This window comes from Camelus bactrianus, chromosome 10 (genome assembly GCF_048773025.1).
Source record: "Camelus bactrianus isolate YW-2024 breed Bactrian camel chromosome 10, ASM4877302v1, whole genome shotgun sequence".
Classification (NCBI taxonomy): domain Eukaryota; kingdom Metazoa; phylum Chordata; class Mammalia; order Artiodactyla; family Camelidae; genus Camelus; species Camelus bactrianus.
Window position 1 is genome coordinate 58,549,270 of NC_133548.1, and position 22,338 is coordinate 58,571,607.

Below are 22,338 nucleotides of genomic sequence, written 5' to 3' on the forward strand. Positions count from 1 at the left end.
TCTGTCAAATGATTTGTGAACTGTCTTGAAGATCACGTTACTGCAGAGAAAGAAAAACTGAGACAAAGATGGGAGTCAGGAGCATGTCTACCCCTTGGAAACGGACACACAGGAGTGACAGCCGGGGCGGCACCAGCAGGTGTTTAGGTTTGCAGTTTACGGTAATGCTTAATATTAACCCATCTCCTTTCCAGGGGAGATTTAAAAGCACTCTGCCTAATCAACGGAGGCTGACTCAGGCACTATTTCAGGAGAGCAGGCGGAGTGCTACCTTTCAAAGACAGGTGGGGCGAAGAGAGGGCCAGAGTCACCCCCCCAAAACTCACTTCCTGGGCAGGACGTGCAACCCCTCTGGGCCTCTGAACCCTTATCTGTGAAATGTGGTAACATGTTAGGATAGTATCTGCTCAAAGACAAAGGGCTGGACAAGATGACCTCTTAATAGTCTTTTGGGAAATGCTCATCCTGGGCTCTAACAGGGGAGAGATGCTCATTTAAAATATGCCAATGCAATTATGTATTCATTACTCACAGCAGAGTGCACAGAGAATGGAGGACTATCTTAAACTCCCTGCCAGGTGAAGCAGCCTCAGCCACACCACGCCCTCTTTAGCTGGATTTGAGGGAACTTTTTCACTGCAGTGCTAAACTACCAGAGCAGACATTCTCTTGTCTTGCTGTCTTGTTATCATGATCTCATGAGACTGGGAGTGCTATAGTGATGATAGGTAGATGGATAGATTAGAGGGAGATGACAGATAGGTTGAGGGATGAAAAAGATCCAGCTAAATTTGGATCAGCCTTAGTTTTAAAAACCTTGGTTAGAATGTACCAAAATTTGGGGGCAAAATCCTGAGATTCCTTACAAGGATAATGGCAACCACTTCCTTCAACAGCAGCTTCAACATTCAGAAGTACCAGCTCTTCAAACACTACTGAGTTTTCTGCTGAGAAATACATTTTCATTTCAGTTTCTTTTAGACAAATGTCTCAATCATCCAGCCTAAGCTCCATCAAGTACCCAGAAATTATCACTAAAGACCCTATCCAACCTGCCTCTTCCCTGACTCACTCCTCTCTTATCAAGTCTCTGCCAATCAGGTGTATCCAAGCCCACGGACAATGAGAATGGATCCCTCAGTCTTCCCCTCTCCTTCTGGACTGGATGCTCTAGAGGGACAAGGATCAGGTCCAAACCCTACTGAGTCTGTGACTTCTTCTGAGGTCCACACAGGGCTTTGCACTATGTTAGGAATGGAGCAAAACTTTTAGAGATGTGGCTTCGTTGAGAATTAATCAAGCACTTACAATGTGCTTTACATACATTATTTCATTGAATCATAATAGCACCTTGTGAAGTGGGTATATTTTATTATCATCCCATCCACAGATGTGGAAACTGAGGCTTAGGGAGATGAAGGGCCTTTCCCAAGATCCCACATCTAGTGAATGGCTAAGCTGGAACTGGACCCTGGGCTTCTTGGACTCCAAATCCCTAGATCATAGCCAGTGTGCTCTGCTGCCTAATACCTGGTCACAGGCTGCACCCTGGTGCTGCTGCTGGTGGGGGTGGGGTGGGGTGTCACATACAGTTGATTCTAGCTGACTGCTTTTCCTCGCCTCCAGAATCCTTTAACCTGTTGCTAGTTACAGCAGGTCTAAATCTAGTGTCATTAAAGCAGCTTCAAGGATGAGAATAAATAATCTGATCATAAAGGTACTATTCTTTAGATGATGTGCACCTGGCATAGCATCAAAGCAGAAAACTCTCTTAAAGAAACGCATTCCTGAAATTTATATGACCAAAATAAAAGATTTCTCTTGGCTTTCAAAATCCTCCAAGCCCCATAGAGAGATATAAATATAGTTATATTATCACCATCATTTTAGAAGAGACAGCAGATGGGGGTATGTGTTATCAGTCTTCACCAGAGTGGTTTCTGATTTGTCCAGGAGGGAATATGAAATATGACTCATGCACATATTTTTATTGAAAGTACACTATGAAGAGGGCATTGTGCTGGCCATTCAGTGCCTAAGACGGGGTCCTGGCTCTGAAGATGATGTCAAGACGGAGACAGACACACATACTGTAAACGTATACTGGGACCAAATGTGGAAAAGAGCCACGACTACACAAGCTAAATGCCAGAGGAGCGCAGAGGCGTTTCCATGGGGCATTATCAAGGAAAGCAGCATGGCAGAGGTGGCCCTGGAGAGCTGAGCCCTGAAGTATGCTAAAGATTTTGATAAATGAACCCAATGTGAATGGTGCCCCCTGGGAGCCAGGCAACACAAAAGCAAGGGAAAGAACGAAATCAAAGGCATGTCACAGTCCTGGAGATATATTATTAACTCTACTTATAGAATTAGAGGTTTTTACAATATTATTTAGCTCTCTGAAAATGGGGTCCTTTATAAAGAAAGTATGGGTCTATTGCTCAATTGCTGCACAATCACAAAAGGTGGCTGCTTTCAGAGAGAAAGCCATTTCCTTTCATGGTTTGACCTCGACAGCTTTTCCTCCACCACCTTCATCTGCCAACTCCTCCTCTTCCATGGTGTCGGCTCTGACAACACTGCCAGACGGAGGGTTTCTGCACCCCTTTCCCAAGCTCCCACAGCACTAGTCCATATGCTCCTCATTACACCGGCCTCTGAACTGAAACTGTCTGCTTACTAACTGCTCCCCCGACCCCTCTTACATATAAGCTCCTTGAAGGCAACAGAAGTGTCATATTCACCATTAAGTTCCCACTGTCTAAAATACAATAGCAAACGTCTCATGAATAAATGTAATAAATAAAAAAAATGAGTCTTGGGGAGAATTACACACATTTAGAGAGCAAAGAGAAGGGATCCAGAGATATTTAAGTTCCCTCCAACTCCCAGATTCTGATTCTAGGAGATCCAGTGGGTGTGATCATAGCCCATCAGAGGGCCACAGCAGGAACGCCCCCTGTTTTACCTGGCGAGGCCCCAGAGCATCAGACTCTACATGCCAGGCTCAGTGAGAGGGCACCTGCACACAGGAAGTGGCAGTGCAGCGCCTTGAAACCAGATGGCCTACGTTTATGACCCAGCTCTGCCACTACGAGCTGCTTAATTAACCTTGGGCAAGTTAGCTAACCCAGCTAACCTCCTTGCATCTCAGATTTCTCCTCTGTGATGTAACAGTGTATGTCAAAGCGTTGTGATATTGTATTAAATGAGCTCATGTGTACAAACTGCTTAGAACAATTCCTGGCACATCATATATCCAAAAAAAAAAAAAAAAAAGCCAGCTCTAATCAATATGATTTGGGCTCCCTCCATAAGGCATTCCAGTACTGAAGGAAACTCGGTGTAATACGAATCTGGGCTGGAATCCTCAACACCTCCTTCAGAAACCAGAGAAAGGGGGGATGGGGGCTGTCTGCTGTGACTGGAGACCCCCAGCTCCACTTAAGTCCTGAGGGAACTTGGCAGCCTCTCTCTCATTGGGAAAGTCACCGGACAGCTCGGCAACTCAGAAGGCACCCACCCTGTGCAGATATTGGCTTCCTCCTACTGTTTTCTGAAAGAACAGGCAAAACAAAACAAAGGAACCAACAGAGCCTGCCTTCTCCAGAGTTCCACCCCGCAGGGGAGTGTGTTTCAGGACCATTATGCTATGGGCTTCGTGTAGATCACTACCAAGCAACAACACAGAACCCAGACAAAATGCTTTCAAAAAGCTAATATTCTCAAGTTGCTCATCATTCAATACTATCCCCGATGGTCCCTCCAGCTTTCAATAACGCTTTTAAAAGAAACTGTAGCTTTGATTTTCTCTTATTCAAGCTCCTCAAAAGTTGATGATCCTTCCACCAAAAATCTCTCTCCTCAAGTGACTGAGTGCATTTTACTCTTTACTGTGTCCTTTTGGTAGGAACTGTGTTTTCATCAGGCTGCCAGGCAACCATTTGGGTACAAAATGAATGCATGCTTTTAACCGCTGACCCTGGCACCCCAATCGTAGGCTCTCTCTCAGATTTTCATCACACAATCATAGAGCATCTTTTGTGCTCTCCGTCAGAGAGGCAGTGGACACCACCCCAAAGGATTTTCCTGTGTACTCTCTACACATCAAAGTGAAGGTCTGAAGGCTGACTATAATAACGCCCTTGCAAACAAAAGTGCTGCACACTAGTGACCCCTTTGCGATGGCCATATGCATCAAAAGGCCTTTCTTCCCCCTTATCTCTATAAGCATTTGGAAAGAAGAGAGTACATGACAAAAGAAAACTTTGGTAGAAATACTAAAAATGCAAAGTAAAATCAAGCCATAACCTCAACAGCCTACAAAGGCCCAAGAGGACCAAGAGAAACTAAAAACAGAGACTGAAGATGAGCCTGAAAAAGAATCCACAGAAACTCCATATAGATGGTCCAGACTTAGATTGACTTCGATGCCAGTTGGCTCAGGTCTGAGCCAGACAACGTGTATTTCTGTACAGGGTTGCCCTCCAGTGCTGTTGCTTACAGAATCTAGTTACTGCTGTTTACAACTGTTTTGAGAACAGGTGGCAGGTTCCTATGTTAACATTTTATTACATGAATCTAAACATATTGCCTCTAGAAGATAACTAATTATATGCAAGCAAATTTTGAAATAAGACTATTTTAGAGGGATTTCACAGGGTCATAATGCCACCATTGTGTTACAGATGGGTCAAATTCCACAATTTGGTCTGAATGTTATTTACTTGGCTGTAGAAACTCAATTCCCAATAGAAACTATAACCTAAAATTGAAGAACATTAAAGAACAATGGAACGTTAAAGAAAATTATATAAAGAGGAAATAAATCTCCCATAATTCCACTGCCCCAACATAATCATTTTCACACATTTACTTTCAAGTCTTTTTATAAAGTTACATCTTTTTACAGTAATGCTTATGGATATAGATTCCACTTGGTATTCTGCATTTTGAATTAAGGATTCATAAACGTATGCCAACATTTCTGAAATCTTCATAATGATCACACAAATGCTAATCTAACGCATAATATACTGTCTTTGGAGAACAATTCGACTATTTATAACATGTTTATGAGAAACACTTGCTGAGCATCAACTTCAGGTTCTAAGAGTGGCAAACCTTCCTCCTGCACTTCTGGAATCCCATCCCACACTTCCTTGATTTTCTGACCCCTCGGATGTGAGGCAGTTTCCAGTACGATGTCTTAGACCATTTGGGCTGCTATAACAAGATACCATAGACAGGGCGGCTTAAACAACAGAAATTTACTTCTCACAGATCTGGAGGCTGGCAGTTCAAGACCAAGGTGTGGCCAGCTCTGTTCCTGGTGAGGACCATCCTCCCTGCTTGCAGACGGCCGTTTCCTCGCTGTATTTTCTCATTGGGGGAGGAGATGAGGTTTTCGCCAGTCTCTTTTGTAAGAGCGCTAATCTCATCATAAGGGCTTCACCTTCAGGTCTAATTGCCTCCTAAAGGTCCCACCACCAAATATCATCCATCGTGGGGTCTGGCTTCAACACGTGGCATGGGGAGACACTGAGTCCATAACATGGTTTCCCTGGTCTTCTCCAGGGGCGTTGCAGCAGGGGGAGTCAAAGTCCTTAGCAGGGATGGGGGCTACCAGGACCCAAAGTACAGGGTGGAAGTTCTAGGAAGTTGGAGATCCTGACAGAAGCTGGGGTTTCCTACCACTGGTCCACTCCCTAGACATCCTCCCTTTGTTTTTTTCTGTGGGCCTCAAGAGTGTCTCCAATCATCTCTGGTGTCAAGGCACCACCTGTGTCTCCTGACGAGAGCCTCTTTTTCCCAGGCTTGGTTTAATGATGGTAAAATGGAGAATAACAAAGGGAAACATCTGTGTTGTGCTTCTCCAGTCTTCACAGAAAGTGAGCCTCTGGGTACACAAAGATCTGATGGGAGATTTAGCCACACTCTGGATACAGGTGTTCTTAGGCATGTAAACCCCACAGAGGGGGAAGAAGAGACCCCAGAGTAAAAGAAGGGAGCTTGGGGGAAGGGGGAGGGGAGAAGGAAGGGATGAGAGAGAGGAGCCTCAGCAGATGTCTCTCTGACTGATTCACTTATCCAATAACTGTTTACTGAGTACCAAACTATGGACCAGGCACTGTTCTAAGTCCCTTGATACATCAGTGAACAAATAAGACAAAGATCCCTGCCTAAATGGAGCTTATATTATAGAGGGGGAATGCAAACAACAAACAAGAAGCATGGGAAGTAAGAAAATGAAATAGTATGTCAGGATGTATCAAATACTATGGAGGAAAAGTAGACCACAGTAAGGGGACCAAGAAGGTTGAAAGGACTGCCTACAACTTCACACGGGCTGGTGGGAGTAGGTCTCACTGAGAAGGTGAGAGAGTTAACCATGTGGCTACGTAGGGGGCACGTGTTCTAGAAGAGGGAACAGCCTGTGCAAAGACTCTGGGTAGAAGCATGCTTGCAGTGTTTAGGGAACAGCACGGAGGCCAGCATGGTTTGGGCAGCAAGTGAGGGTGAGGTCAGAGAGGGTGAAATCATGCAGAAGAGTGACATGATCAAACTTAGTTTTAAAAGGATCGCACTGGCTGCTATGTGGAGAATAAACAAGAGGAGCATGCATGGCAGCAGGGAGACCAGCAAGGGGGCCGCTGCACTCGTCCCACAGAGAACTGTCAGCACCTTAGGTCAGGGTGGGACCCAGGATGCGCAGAGGCTGGATTCCAGATCTGGTCTCAAGACAGAGTGACAGGATACCCAGTGGACTGGATATTATCCAGTGGACTGGATATGGGGTCTGAAAGAAAGGGAGTGGTTAAGGATATGTGCAAGACTTTAACCTCTCAAGGTGTGGTTAACAGACACAAAGGAGTGGATTGAAAGGAACAGGACCTGTAGTTGGGAGACCAAGGAGGAGGCACTTGCCTAATCTACAAAAGAGATGATGAAGGAGTGAACAAGGCTGGTGGTAGAGAGGCTGTAGAGAAACTGATGAATTTTAAAGGTTGGAATATAACTGGCAGTAAAAAAATTAAAGTTTCAGAAAAGCATTTTGTGGCAGTTTCCTCAACATCCATTCTCTTTTTCCTTAATGGTATAGAATTTTTAGCCCAGTATTGGGTGCCTGGCTAACAATTACATTTCCCAGGTTCTCTTGCAGCTGGGTATGGCATATGACCAAGCCTGGCCAACTGGATGTGAATGGAAGTGACATTTGCAATGTCCAAATTGTGCATTTCCCCTTCTGATTGGCTTCTGTATGGAACTGATGGCAGACACTAGAGCAACCGTCTTGGACCATGAACTGTATGATGCACACTGAGGATAGCAGAGCAACAAAATCAAGCCACATACCAACCCACAATTGCCTACCCAGACTTGTTTATGAGAGAAATACCCTTCTATTCTGCTTAAGCCTCTGAGTCTGGGGTTTGCTTTGTCACAGTTGCCTAATCTTGAGCCTACCTAATATAAGTTCTTTTAGCTGTTCCAACCACAAAGCCCTGACACCAAATGTTATCAATCCCATGAAGCCAGGACAGTATTCGACAGGGAAGGGTTTAATTCCAACCTGCCTCTGCTTGTTTGTTCTTAAAATATCCAAACAGTATTTGAGCTTCAATGCTCTGATTCATTGCACAAGAGGTCGAGGGCAAACTGCTGTTTATGGAACTACTGTTTACTCAATAATTCATTGCTTTTTATCAATCAAAGGGGGCCAGCCCAACCTCACATCCGAAGCAGAGGTCTCCGGAAGACACATTACATTATCTGCCTTCATGGCAGAAAACAGCATCACCAACAAACTTCTAATCCTCCAAACAATCCAGCCATCGTCTCCTGACTGATCAATGAGCCAAGTGTGTGATGACAGGCTCCCCTCAACCCAAAGGAGGCAAGATCAAGTTCTAAGCTGGCACTGAACAAAAACATATACTTTAGTCAAAGGCAAATCCCAGCTGTGTGGAAGACTAGTAAATCACCACTGCATGCAGAAGGGATTGAGCTGAAACCCGTGCAGCCTCAGATGTGCAGCCAACACTGCAGTGCTGGCTGCCAGGCCTTTACACGTGCACTAACCTAAGTGCACCCAGTCCACGTGGGAAGGGACCACAGTGTCTTGCAGGTTCTGAGGGTCCCGCTGCATGAAATGTGCTGGCCCATATCCAGTGACTGGACCGAGCACCTTTCACTCATTGCTGCCCTGGCCATCAAGCTCAAGATATCAAAAAACTGCAGAGAAGCAGGTGAAAAGTCAAGGGAAGTTTATGGCAAGAATCCTTGTTGGCATGTGGGCCAAAGGAGGAGGCTGACGCACTCTGGAAAATAATACATCCCTTCAGTGAAAAGCCCTGAAGTCGGGGAAGATTAGGGTCAGGTAGGTGTGTCTCCTCCCAAAGGGCTATTTGTAGACACTTCTCCAGGCAACAAGAGCATTAGGCTAACTGTAAAGTAGGGATGTTAAGATTCATAAAGTTGAGAGGAAAGGGAGTTATGGCTCAACTGAGATTATTTAAAGAGAAAATATTTACTGAGCATCTCAAGTCAGCTATAGAGAATATTGGGTGACAAGGCAGTCTCTGTCCTCAAGGTGCTCAGGGTCTAGCTAGTGTGGAAGACAAGCTAACCAGCCATGAAGACAGGGTGCTCAGTGCCAGATGGAAACAATATGTGATAAGACAATGGGGCGGGGGAGGGGCAGAAACCAAGTCTAGTTTGGGCAGTGGGACTAGAACAGCCCTTCCCAAAAGAGGCCAGAGGTAAGCAGAGGCCAGCAATGTTTTGATGGCTCACTTGCTACATGAATAGGATGGGGATGATACTCTATAAAATGGGGTAATTGCCTGTTTAATATAAGTAAAATACAGTTGATATCTTATAATATGTAATCCAAGATTTACTCTATTGCCACAATCCACATGGATAACAGAAGAGGTCATTACTTAATTTTTAGAAGACAGACACAGTATTAGTTAAAAAAAAAAAGTAGGGGGAGGAGAAATTGATGCATTGGTGCATCTGAATCAATCAGAAAATCTAGACTCCTGTAGGGAACTCGGACTTTTCTAGTTCCAGTTCTGCCAGGAACATGCCTAAATCAGCCGGAGCAGATACAAATGAGAAGTGTCATCACAATTTAGTGGCCTGAAAATCAGGAGGTGGGCTTCTTTTGCCCACTTCTGCAACCAGTGACAATCTCTGTGATGTCGCTTGATTTCTCAGCCTGTCTCTTCTTCTGAAAATGAGATGCTAGATGAGAACAGTGATTTTCAAAAACACTTTTTTATGAAAACCTACAGTGAAAAATCAGCATTTCACATGGTGATTTGGTACAATCCTAGGTTTAATGCATTTATTATTTTTAAATTCTATTCTAACCCATATTTTATAAATTAAAATGCTGGTTAGACTCTAAGCTAATTTCATGTCCCATAGTTTGAACAGTCTGAAAAATTCCAGACTAGATCATATCTAAGGAACCTTCCCACCCTGATTCTGGAACTTGTCAACATGGTCATCTAATATTTAGGGCCTTACAGTTTTCAAGATGATTTCACAGGGATCTCCCATGATCCTCATAGCAGTGGTGTGACATGGGCAGAGAGGCTCACGAGACTCTTCACAGATCACACAGAGAGATTATGGCAAAGCTGGGACCAGACCCGGTGATACACAACAGCAGCGATGCTTGGCCCATTCAATAGCTCTTTTTCTCTTGGAGAATTTCATCTCCTGACAACCCTCTGCCCTCAAGCTTCAACTTAAATGCCTCACGTTACCTTTCAAAAGCAAGAGGCAAACCTTGAGAACATTTCAAGAATGTAAAGTTAATTTTCATATTCATGCCCTTGCTAGATTCTTCAGAAACTAACCAGTGCCAGCCACAGATGCATCAAACTCAGTCCCAGCCCTGGAGGAGCTTGGAGTCTAACAGAAAAAAATCCACCTGCAGATCAGTCCACTAGGCACAGCTCCCTTTCAGAACTGCCCTTCTCTTGTTTTCTCAGTGAGAACCTCAGTTGTTCTAAATCAGCAAGTCTCCCCATCTGGCTCATGGAAAGTGCCAAGCTCCAAGCCTTCCCTGGAAACTCTCTGGGCACTGGAGGTCAGCAGGACAGCAAGCGGGTGGCATTCCAGGCAGAAGTGAGGGGCAGCTCCCAGGCAGTGCTGCTCCCTCCCTGCATTGTTTCCCCTCTCCCCCAAGGGCGAATGGGGAAGGCCAGCAAGCTCTCTCTCATCATCACGCCAGACACCCTCCTCACCCCAGACCAGCATCAGCTGACTTCAAGGATATACAAAAAATCTTTAACATCATGGAAAGGTCAGGTCCCCTAGATTTATGGACAATGTCTCATTTATATTACTTAGGAAGAAAAGCATTTACATCAGGGACAAGTGATGGGGCAAAACAGCTTTCAGGGAATCATAAACCTAAGGCTAAAAAAAAAAATTCAAGTCCTTTTTTTAAAAACTATCCAAAAAGAATTAAGTGCTAACTGGCAATATGCCAGTATTTCTAAAGCAATTATTGTTAAAACAATCATTCTGTAGTGGGAATTTATTATTTTGCTTTCCAGCACCTATACCTCCTCCCTCTGATGACAATATGCAGATTTACTGGTGGCGGGGACCACATCCCCTTTATTTTAAACCAGTTGGTATGGGTGCCCCTTACCTAAACTCTATCTTTAAATTCAGGAGTGAGTCCTGACTGACTTAAGTTATGGTGATTGGTTTGGGAATGGAAGTGAGTTCAATCAGAATCCATGAGATAGACTTTTTCTGAGGCTTTAGAGAAAGCGTCCGTTATCTTCTACAAGAGCTACCAGAAGAAAGTGTCTTGTATGGTGTGGTGTGAGAAAAGGAGACGGGGGCCTGTGAAAGACTCTACTGGATGGAGTCTGAGGATGCAGCTGACATTGCAAAAGCAGAGCAGGGAGCCGGGGAGAACCTGCATCCTTAGGGATGCGACCTGGACTGCTGGATCAACCCTGCCTGCAACTCTCCCTTCCTCCAGATACTTAGTTAAAAAAGGCTTTTATTTGCTGAGCCAGTTTAAGTTGAGTTTTCTAACATTTGTTACTAAAGTAAATTTTAAACTCATAAAGCACCTTATCTATCCCAAAGTAGTAATATACACAGGATTTAGGGTTTCTTTGGGGGTAAGCAGGGGGCATAGTGTGATAGGTGGAGGTTGAGAGAAAAATTTTCTTTCTTAGCTTCTACTAATTCTGTAGGAAAAAAAAATCACAATACTTAGTATTTATACAATTATTCCTATTTCTCAAAAACACCTTTTCAGAAGTATTTCCTCACTGGAATTCCACAATCCTGATTGAAAGAAATCATTGACAATTTTATTTTGTAGTAATTACTTGTTTATCAAGCATTTGATATGGTTTAAAATATGATTTCAAATTCAGTTATTCATTTGATGGTCAAAATAACTGAATGAGGTAGGAATGGTGAGTCTTTCATAATAGCCAATCTAAACAGGAGAAAGCTAAACCTCAGAGAAATTTAATGAGATGCCCAAGTTAATTTGAGGAGGTATCAGGAGACAGGCCTCAAATCCAAGTCTCTTGCTTCCTGCATTTTAATACCAATGGCACTAAACTCTGCTCCCAGAAACAAATGTGTGTGCTCTTAGGCACTGTGTTAGCAGTGGGTTGAACTTGACTCAAAAGCCAGAGGTCTAGATTCCAGTGGCACAGCCAGAACTAAGTAGTTAGTGACCTTGGGCAAGTTCCCTTTGTTTTGTTTCCTCATTTGTAAAAGGAGAGGTTTGAATTAGGATCTCTGATGTTCCTTCAAGGTCTAAACCTTTTATAACCCTAGACTTTCTTGTCCTTGCTCGAATTAATCTTTTTCTCAGAATAATTATAACCTTAGTTGACATTTGTTCTCACTGGGTTTTAAGTACGGCGCTAAGAACTCTACCTTCATTTTCCCTTTAAATCTCACAACACTCCCGAGACAACTGTTTTGCTTTTACAGATAAGGAAACTTGGACTGACTGAGGTTAAATGAACTGCCTAAGATTAACAGAATTAGTAAGCATCAAGGGGAGATCTGACCCCAAGCTGGACTGGCCATAAGGACCTTAACCCAGTCTGTATTTGTTCTTACAGAAGAAATTAGGCTCCCTGCATTCCTGGTCACCTCTTCCCACGCAGAAGAGGGGTAGTAAAAAGCCAAACAGAGTTACACCAAGCCTCCCCAAGGCAAAAATGGAAAGCCTCTGGAAGGGTGCCTGGGAGGATCCTCCTCTGGCCCAGGGGGCGGGGCGCCCCTCCTGCCGGCCACAGGATAGCGGCTTCGGCCATCCTACCCTCTAGGACCGTTACCTTGTTGAGGTGCGGGTTCCTGGTGACATCGTATCCGCGCTTCTTCAGGGGCACAGGGCGCGCCCGGCCGGGCTTGGAGTGGCAGCCTCGGGCGGGCGCAGGGGGCGCCCAGCGTGGGACCGCGCCGCAGGCCCGGCCCGGTAGAAGAGCCAGCCGCGCGCCCGTGCCCAGCGCAGCGCCCATGGTCCTTGCGCAGACCTGGCACGGGGAGAAACCAAGGTCAGGGGCGCCTTCCGGCCAGCCAGCACCCACGCGCCCCGCGAGGCACCGAGCCTGAGCCAGGGACGTGTCCTCGGGGAAAGGGCAGAGGTGTCCCGCGGGGTTAAAGGCGCCGACCCCAGCCCCTCCCCCGCGGCCACCTGCACGGCTCTCTCCTCTCCCTGGCGGTGCACAGGCCTCGCCAAGCTCCGGGCAAAGCGAAAGCAAGCTCAGGAAGCAGATCCGGTGCGGTCGATAGCCCGCGCCGCCCCCGCCGCCATCCTCGATAAGTGACTGCGCGGAGAGAGGTACCCGAACCTCCAAACCCGCTCGGTGGCTCGCCTTGGTCCCCTGTTTCCCCAGCCCACCTGCGCTGCGCCCGGAGCTGATGTCCACGCGGCTGGGCTGCGGGACAGGCGGGGCGAGGCGCTGCGGGGCCGTTATCCCCTCCTGCCAATGGCTGGACCGCGCCAGCAGCTGAGAGCGAGCGAGGCTGGTGCGTTCAGGAGAGAGCGGTCCGAAACCTTTGTTCGCAGTGCGGGGCTTCCCGAGGGCGCGCGTGGAGCGCCTCACGGCCGTGGGCACGTGCCTCCCAAGAGACAAAATAAAGCTCAGGATGCCTCCGAGCCTCTGCACCTTGACAAGCCGAATGCACAGAGGAGCTTAGCATTTAGGATGAACATACCCTCTTACAATCCCACCATTTGGAGAAGGTCCTGGCTTCGGGATTCCAAGAAGAAATCCTCGGCACCCAATGCTCAGTGTTGCGTTGTCCTGTCCGGCACAATGGCCATTAGCCACGCGTGGCTCTGTATATTTAAACAAATTAAATGGAATAAAATTTAAAATTCAGTTCCTCGGTCACACTAGCCACATATCACATAGTCATGAGCCACTTGCACTTAGTAGCTCTGGGATTGGACAGCACAGATAGGAACATTTCCTTCTTTGCAGAAAGTTCTATTGGACTTCACTCATACAGAGTCCACAGGGGACCCCATGGAGCCTGACATGGATTGCTCTGCCCAGACAACCTTGGGGTCCATCTAGTCCTGAATTAATTTTACACTTTTCCCACACAGTCAGAAAATTCTTTTTAAAGCAAATATTTTATTATATGTGGGATAAAGTCCAAACTCTTTTTGATGCCCACCAGTTATCCCACAGCTTGGCTCCTACAAACTTCAGGTTCATCCTGCTCTAGTCTCCCTCACACTGAGCTCTAGCCACACTTGCTCTTTTCTGTGTTTCCACCCCACCCAGTTCCCTCTCACCTCAGGGCCTTTGCACTTGCGATTGCCTCTGCTTGGAATGCTCATTCTCTCAGGTCTCCACTAAGTTGTCAACTGGAAGGCCTTTCCCCAACTCCGTCCAATGTCAGCCTCCACTAGGGACTATGTAGTGAAGGATTTTTTTTTCCTTTCATAAAACTTAACACACCCAGTAGTTAGCTTGTTTTTCTAATTGTTTATGGTCTGTCTTCCCCTAGAATGTAAACTCCATGACGGAAGGCTCTTTGCCCTTACACCCCTGAACCTCACTGCCTACCTCAGTGCCTGGTACATAATTGCACAATAAATAGCTGTTGGGTGAATGAAGGGAAGTGACAGCCACTTTCATAAGGATTATGAACCCTTGGACTGACTGCCAGACAGATGGCATGGTCTTCTACTGATGCCCCTTGAAATATCCTCTGCAGACGGACTTCAGATTGTGCGTTCTGGCTCTGCTCTAATTACAAAGTAGGTATCATGACTCTCGGGACTGCCCCTGCCTGAATTCAGGCTTCTCTCCTCTCCCTCAGAAATGATCATCTCCTCCTTCATTCTCTCCCCTTTTCAGTCCAAACTCTAATTTGCAGCTCAATGATCTAAATAAAACAGTACTTTCCAAAACAGAATTGAAATTACCTGATCAGGGGAAGTGGGGAGCAAGATATAGATTCCCAGGCCCCAAACATGGAGATGCCAATTTCAGTTGCCTGAAATCTGGTTTATTCTTGGACTGTACATTTACATAAACCGATAAATTATTCTTTTTTTCTTAAACCAATTTGAGTCAGATTTTTGGTTGCTTGCAACCAAGAGTATTAACTGATATTTTCCTCTCAACACTGTTTTTGTATTTGCCAATCTTACCCCCAGCCAACAAACATCTTAAGAGTAGGGTGTACGTGTGTGTGTGTGTGTGTGTGTGTGTGTGTGTGTGTGTGTGTTTTCATCTTTGGTACCTGGCACAGAGCAGATGGTCAGAAACTGTTAAATAAGTCTGCCTTTCCTCAATACAATAACCTTCCTCTCACCTGGAGGACACTTAATAGGTAACCTCAAACACTTGAAACTCAACTAGAAACCAGGATGTAAACAAAGGTTCCCAAATAAGTCAATATAGTTCTTGTACAATCTGTTCACTAAAGCACATACAGCTTACGTCTCATTCTGTCACATGTCCCCACCTATATTCTTTTAACCCTGATGTCATTCTGACAATATTATTTTTCTTTCGTGTGTGTTTGATCTTTGGCCAAGTTGACGAATGGTGCTGAAGGCAGGTTCACCAGGTGCAGCAGCAGAAGGCGGTGGCTCTGCTCCACAGAGCCGTCCAGGGACTCTGGTTCTTTCCTGGGGTGTGTCATCCTCTCCACGGAAGCACAAACACCGCATCAACATCCCAGCCAGTGGAAAGCAGGAAGAGGAAGTAGAGGGCACTGCTTTAAGGAAATGATGTGGAAGTGGCCCACATTACTTCTGTTCACAGTCTGCTGGCAAAACCTAAGTCACACAGGCACATCAGCTACCAGGAAGTCTGGAAACAATGTCTCTAACAGGAAAGACACACATGCCCTCTGCTGAAGCTCAGTGGGGAAGTCTACTACTAAAAAGAGGAAGGGAGGATGGTTCCTGGGGACTGACGAGTAACTGCAAGTCTAGATATAATACTCATTTTATGTTAAAGGGCTTGGCATGATGCTCAGAAAACATTAGCTGTTATTATTGGCATATGTGGTTTCCATCTCTGGTTTCATGGCAACTTCCTCACTTTTAGAGCTGAACATAGTATTGCAGAGGCCAGGTGCAGAGCCATAGAAACGCTTCAGAACCTCTTTAGCTCCATACTACTCTGACTTCCTTAGCGAGCCAGCCTGTCGTCCAGCACTAGATAGAACTAGTGAGTCTCCATAATTTGTATTGGCCCCTCTCTCCTCACATCCCATTTACTGACTTCTGCCATGATTGCCATGCTGCTTCCTGGGGTGGCCGGGAAGGAATCCCATTCCCAACCTCCCGGATCAGAGTTCCCGTGTTTCCAGTGCACTTTGCTCTTTCATTCTGCTCACAGAGATTTGCATATCTATCTGTTGCTCTACGAGATTCGAGTTCCTTGAGAACTGGAACCACCATTTACAAGTCTTTGTGTCTCCAGTACCTGGGACAGTGCCTGGTGCCAAGAATGCACTCAGTCTGTTGAATTAAATAAAAGTGACATGAATCAAACTTGTGCATACTTCTAAGGAGTGGACTTGTTGAAACCAAATTTGGTTGAAAGGGCATCAAAGCAGCTTCAAATTAGAGTTTTAGTTCAGTCGGCTGTCTTGATACAAGACCATTTGTCTTTTGTAAGCTGATTTCGATGACCCTACACATAGGCTTTTTTTAAATGGAGGTGAATTAAAAATTCATGATTTTCCAGCTAATCCCATTGCTTCACAAATGTATAATATTCTACACATTTCATGTTTGTGATTGCCCTAGAAGAACTCTTTAACTCACACCGGTGCTAGGAATATTTGGAGACACTTCAATTCTACTGAGTATACAAAAAAGAATGGTGAGGAACGTTTATTTCCCCCTTGCCCTCATACACGCCACTCTGCATACACCCTGGGTCTTTGCTCAAGCAGTTTCCTCTGCTCCCAGCACCTGCCACTTGAAGCCCTGTCCTTCCTTTACAAATCCTCTCACACACCATGTCCTCCAGCAAGTCTCCCCCAGTTCCCCAGCCAGTGGCACCTCTCCCTCTCTCCCACATGCTCCCCAAACTCTCTTATCTGTATCTTTCCAACTGCACTTTTACAGTCTGTCTCTCTGTGAAGTGATATATTTATGTGTCCTTCTTCTCTGAGCCTCAGAGGAGCTCCCAGAAGTAAAAGTACAGCTTTGCATTTAGACAGTCCTGCCTTCACCAGAGACGAGCTTGTGTGACCTTGGGTATTTTATGTGACCTCTTTAATGCCCATTGATTTCATGGACAAAACTGAAATTCCAATATTACTTCCCAATTGGTTTTGGGTGGAGTAATCTATCTATTTGTTCTTCTAAGCATATTATAATGCATTTAGCACATGCTAGGCTAGGTTTATAAATGTCAACTCACTTAGTAGTTAATAGTGAATAACATGAGAAATACTCACATAGTATTCCTATGAAATTCTGAGCTGATTATTAAGCTATTTCTCTCAGCTCCACATCAATCGTTCTACTCTCTGATTTATGGCTGGAGTTCTTACTCTGCAAATCAGTTATTTTGGGGCAGCAGGTTTTCTACTGATTTCTGCCAATAGGGGGCACAAGAGGGAGACTGAAGGCTGGAGAGAGGGATGTCCTCCTGTTTGCTTCCTATTATTTCCTTTCAGTATCCACTGCCCCCACCCACCCTACCCCCGCCACAGCGCTTCACCCACCATCAGCCGTTGGTCCCAGCCTCTTCCACGCTCTAGAACCAGTCTCACCAGGCCCCTGCAAACTTAACAGTGGGTCACTTTCTCCATGGTCCCAGCCTCTTCCCTTTCCTCCAGCCTTAGAGATGGGAGCTGCTTCCTAAGGTTACTCTCTGTGGTTGCCTCAGCACGGCCTTCTTTCCCATTCAGCACGCTAGCACCTGTGAAATCAGCTCTTCCTATTAAATTCTTTCTGAGTTGTGCCTACTGTAGTCTGGCCTTCTTGACTGGACCCTGCCTGATGTAGACTAGTGCAATTATTAGCCCCGTTTTACAGCTGAGGACACAAAACCTGGAGAGGTCAAACAACTCGCTGAAGTGGGCCAGGATTTAAACCCAGGCTCTGGAGGCCACGGTGGTCACCAGGTTACTAAGGGCTTACATTTGGGAAGTGCTCAGCCTGGCCTGGTGTGGGCGAGCACTAAATGGGTAGCGGTCATCTGATCTTCAGTTATCATCCTCATCACCACTCTTCAGCCTTGCATCCTACACGACACGGAAGTGAATTTGATTCACCGGAACAGGGAAGGACGAAGTGGCACAGAGGGACCACAGAGCCTCTGCGTCCCATCCCTCTGACCCCCTCCTTTGGAGCTGTTTCCAGGATAACTGACTCATTCCCCCTTTTTTCTTATCCCTCTCTCCACCTCCCTGCCATCCTCCTCCTGTCTCATTAAACAGGCATAAACAGTTCTCTGACATTCTGAAAATGTCACAAGGAGAAATGAAAGAGTAATTCTGTTGGGGAGCAGAAGAAAACATGTTTCTTATTTTTCTATTGCATTGCATTCTGTCTCTCTATTCCTTTGTTGCAGTGCCATATATTTGTAATACCAAATTCTAACAAGAGAAGAAAATCTTTGAAGTAACCACATTTCTAACAGAGGTGGCCGCCAGACCCAGTGATCCCTGCATACTGTTATCACAAAAACACTTTGAAATTCTTATTTATAAACTCATTCAGCCTTCCACTCAAGCAGTTGTTGTACCAAACATAATTGTTTCCAGACAGAAGGATACAACATACTGCACTGCTTTCTCATCAGACTTCCTGCGGGATTCTCATTTAGTTCTGCACTGATCCTGGCTTCCCTTCCTTGGCCTGGACCATATTTTCATGGCTGGTTTAGGCACAAACATTTTATAATCCATTTCATACCTGCCCCTACTTCCGTCCTGCAACAGGAATGCCCAGAGGAAAACGTCCTTGATCAGAGTGACCAGGGAGAGAACTCATAACCAGCACTTCCTGTATACATACTCTCTAGGTTTCTGGGTTTCCCAGAGTTTGTTTTTAAAAATCTATTTTCTGCCCCTCTTGAAACACTATTCCATCACTCAGTCCTCTAACAGTCACTACGCCATCCCTCCATTTTACTCCTAGCCCCCTCGGCTTCCTCTCTCCTCACACAGAAGTTAGACAAAAAGGCAACTGTTTGAAAAAGGCAAGATGCGGAAACAAATTCACGGCAGCAGCTGCTGGACTAAGCAGCTGATAAGGGGGAACAAATTTGTGCCCTGGGTGTTTGTTGGGAGGTCAGGGCGGTGGCTCAGCGGGGTAAGGGGTGGGCCTTTTGTCCAGGGTGTGATTCGCCCATCTGGCCCATTCAGCATCCCCTGCACTGGCTGACCTCGCTTCGCCAGATCAGCTCCTTCCCTCCTCCAGCTCCCAGCTCGTTAAACTGTAATGAGCAGAGCCTCCTGCTTCCTCACTGACTTTTCATCAGTCCCAACACACTTCCATCCCGGGGGGAAAAACGGTTTTGCCTGATGACAGTCTTACTGCTCAGTGGGACAGCAATCACTGGCTTTCTGGAGGAAACCTAAGGATCTCACTAGAATTTGGGTTATTTTTGCTTTCAGTGTTTTTCAAGGAGGTTTCCTCTGTGTGTATAACTGGTGAGATTAACCGGCTATTCCTAGGGAACTGGGGTTCTCCTCAGCTCCTGATCGCTTCAATTGGCTTTTGTTTTCCCTTCTCACAAGATTTAACCACTCAGCCCCTCCTTTCAGCTCGTATTCAGCCTCAAATCCCCCTGCCAGGTTCACTAAGCCTTCCCCCAAAGAGATGTAATTTGTTTCCTTTGTGGACTCACAGGTTAGAGCTTCAGCTTGTGTGGGTTATTACTGCCCTGGATGTCATCTGTGTCATTGAGCAGCACACAGAGCAGCCATTCACTGGGCTGTGAAACCAAATGTGGATTCTGACCGAAAGGTCAGTGTTTCTCCCTCCAGGTCACGCCCATTGTTCTCTGCAGGCCACTTGTTATCAGGAATATGCCTGCTTCTTAGAGCAGGTGGATTTAGTTCTCCACAGCTTGAATCTGGGGCTGGGTTTCAAATCTAAAAGAAGACAGGCTTACAAAGGGTACAAGTGGAGACGGATCCAGCAGCATCCAAGTGATGCGGATGGGAGGGACGGCTTTTTGCTTTTCAGGCATCAGAATTAGCTACACATTGTTTTGCATTTTTGCAGGCTTGACCCTGCTGTTTCAAAGCAGGTTTTGAGACTTGAGCTCCAACAGCATGTTATTCAACACTTTAATTTGCGCAATAAAATAAAGGATAGGAACCAAGATTTCCAATTCAGGTTGTCATCTCAGGTTTTGCCAACGTAAATTTCCAGCTCTTTGTATAGTAGCTAAGAGCTTTCTCTTTGGAGTCAGATACATCTGGGTTTGGACCCCTACTCTGTTACTCATTAGCTGTGTGATCCTGGAGGATTTACTACATCTTTCTGAACCTCAGTTTTCTTATCTATAAAATGAGGATGATATTCATAGTATTTAACTCATAAGGTGGTTGTGAGAATTAAATACCCGGTACACAGTAAATTTACAACAAATAGTAACTATCACTACTGCAATACTTCCTCTGTATTTCCACGGAACAATTCTGGGTGCAACCTAATTGCTGGGTAAGCACTGGCTAAGTTTGCACTTCACTGAGTTTTCAAAGGTCCAGCTTTCAAAGGGTCAGTGAAATATTGGTGTATCTCCAAGGAAGGTAATGGCCAGAGTAGACCCTGAATGTTCTGTGAGTTTTAGCTGTATTTTAATTATCGTGGAACACACACACACACACACACAGTATAAACCTTTTAGACACTATCAAAATGGGAGTTGTGTGAATGTCCCCAGGGTTCCCCACCCCCACCCCACCATCTCGTGTTGCAGGTAAGTTCATTTGCACCACTGGCGTTTAGTTTGCTAGATCTGTCTCCCTCCACCTATCAAACACCAGGACCTCAGCTCACCCCAGCTTTGTGCATATCTAGGATTCTGCCCAGCAGAGAGGCAGGTTTTATAATCTGAACCACACCTGTGGTTCTGCTGCTTCCCTTCTGCTCACTGAGGCTGTGGCCACCTGTCCATGTCCCCAGCACTGCTGCAACTCTGTCAGATCCCTGCTTAGTGACACTGACCACTGGAACTTCCGAAGCCTTCAGGGTGGTTGCTTTCTCAGCTGGTGCTGCTTGAAACTCTGCTGTTCTGACCTGTCTCTGCACTTCCGTGGTTCCCACATTTTCTGTCCTCCTGAAGACTCTTCCAGAGTCCAGCTCTCTTGGTGATGGCAGGGGGAGGTAGACGTGAAGGTCTAGGATGCTTCTCAACATGGTTCTCTCAGATTTGCCACCACCTTGGTAGAATGCAGATTCCTGGCAGAATGGTGCGGACCTCGACAGATGTGGTTGTTACATCTCTCCGCTTCTCAAAGCACACAGATGGTCCTTGGGGGAGATGGGGCAAAGTGGATTCTGGGACAACCTCATATGTACTCTGAACCTCTGCTTCCTCCCGTCCAGGCTCCTAATTCCAGCCTATCCCAGAAACTATCTTTGTCCACCAGTTTTTCTGAAGGAAAATCGCTTCCCGTCTATATTCAAGCTTCAGTAGGTCCACCAGGTTTAACACACACGTGTATCAATCAGCTGTAACTAGGCTCAAGTTTCTCTTCATGAGGCTCCAAGGCCACATGCAAATCAGCAATGCACCCAGACAGCAATTTAAACACACTGAGCACCCAGTCACATTTAAGGCATTTGTCTGCCTGGAGCACACAGAGGCCCTCCAGTAGGAGCTGTGTAATTCCACAGACCTGCATCCAAATCGAAGCTCTTATCCAGTCCAGATGCCCTGCCACATATCTTTAAAAACATTTGCTTTAACAAGATGTGTGTGACAGAAATGAAGGGAGGAACTGGAATTTCTTTACTAATCAGGAGAATTGTTGAAGTTGAGCTGGGAGCTTTCTATAACTCCTGGTAATTACAGAGTACATGAAATCACATAATTCTTACACTGGAAGGGATGTTAGAGATCATCTAGGTTTTATAATAAATCAGTGATGGTGCCAATCAACTTTGCTCTCTGGGAGGAGCTTTCTGGATGCAAGAAGATACTCAGCATCCCTGAAGTGGGATTTCTAATGAAATGGAGAAAACCCTCTCCTTGGAGGAAGAAAACCATTTCTTATGATTAAAAAAGAATGATCTCACTCAGCAGCCTTATTTTTCAGCTTTTATCAAGCCTCATGTTTCAGAAAGAAATTTTCTCCCTTATAAGAAGAAAGTGAGAGACTGACTTGATAAATAATCCACATGCTGACCACAGGAGCTATCGCAGAGAGAAAGTTTATGCAATTAACAGACTCTAAGTTACAAGTTCCAACCAGCTCTAGCCGAGCCAAGTAAACAAAAATCCTAGACAAAATTCAACCTAAATGTCCTTCAACAGATGACTGGATAAAGAAGCTGTGGCATATTTATACAATGGAATACTATTCAGCCATAAAAAACAATAAAATAATGCCATCTGTAGCAACATGGATGAACCTGGAGAATGTCATTCTAAGTGAAGTAAGCCAAAAAGAGAAAGAAAAATACCATATGATATCACTTATATATGGAATCTAAAACAAAACAAAACAGAACAAACGAACTTACTTACAAAACAGAAACAGACTCACAGACATAGAAAACAAACTTATGGTTACCAGCTGGGGAAGTGGGTGGGAAGGGATAAATTGGAAGTTCAAGATTTGCAGTTACTAATATATATCAAATAGAAAAAC

General features: G+C 45.4%; 1 protein-coding gene across 5 annotated transcripts in view; it reads right to left on the minus strand.

Moving 5' to 3' along the window:
- The window catches only part of ME3 (malic enzyme 3), a 378,039-nt gene that overhangs the window by 155,875 nt on the left and 199,826 nt on the right, over positions 1 to 22,338 (minus strand). For 2 of the 5 annotated variants that reach the window (XM_010973388.3, XM_045509048.2), the window contains 2 exons: positions 13,234 to 13,357; positions 12,351 to 12,548 (listed from right to left, as the gene is read on the minus strand). In XM_010973388.3, the coding sequence (XP_010971690.1) occupies positions 12,351 to 12,533 (183 nt within the window). In that variant the 5' untranslated portion in view covers positions 12,534 to 12,548; positions 13,234 to 13,357. The other 3 variants (XM_045509046.2, XM_045509047.2, XM_045509049.2) reach the window with 3 other exon arrangements.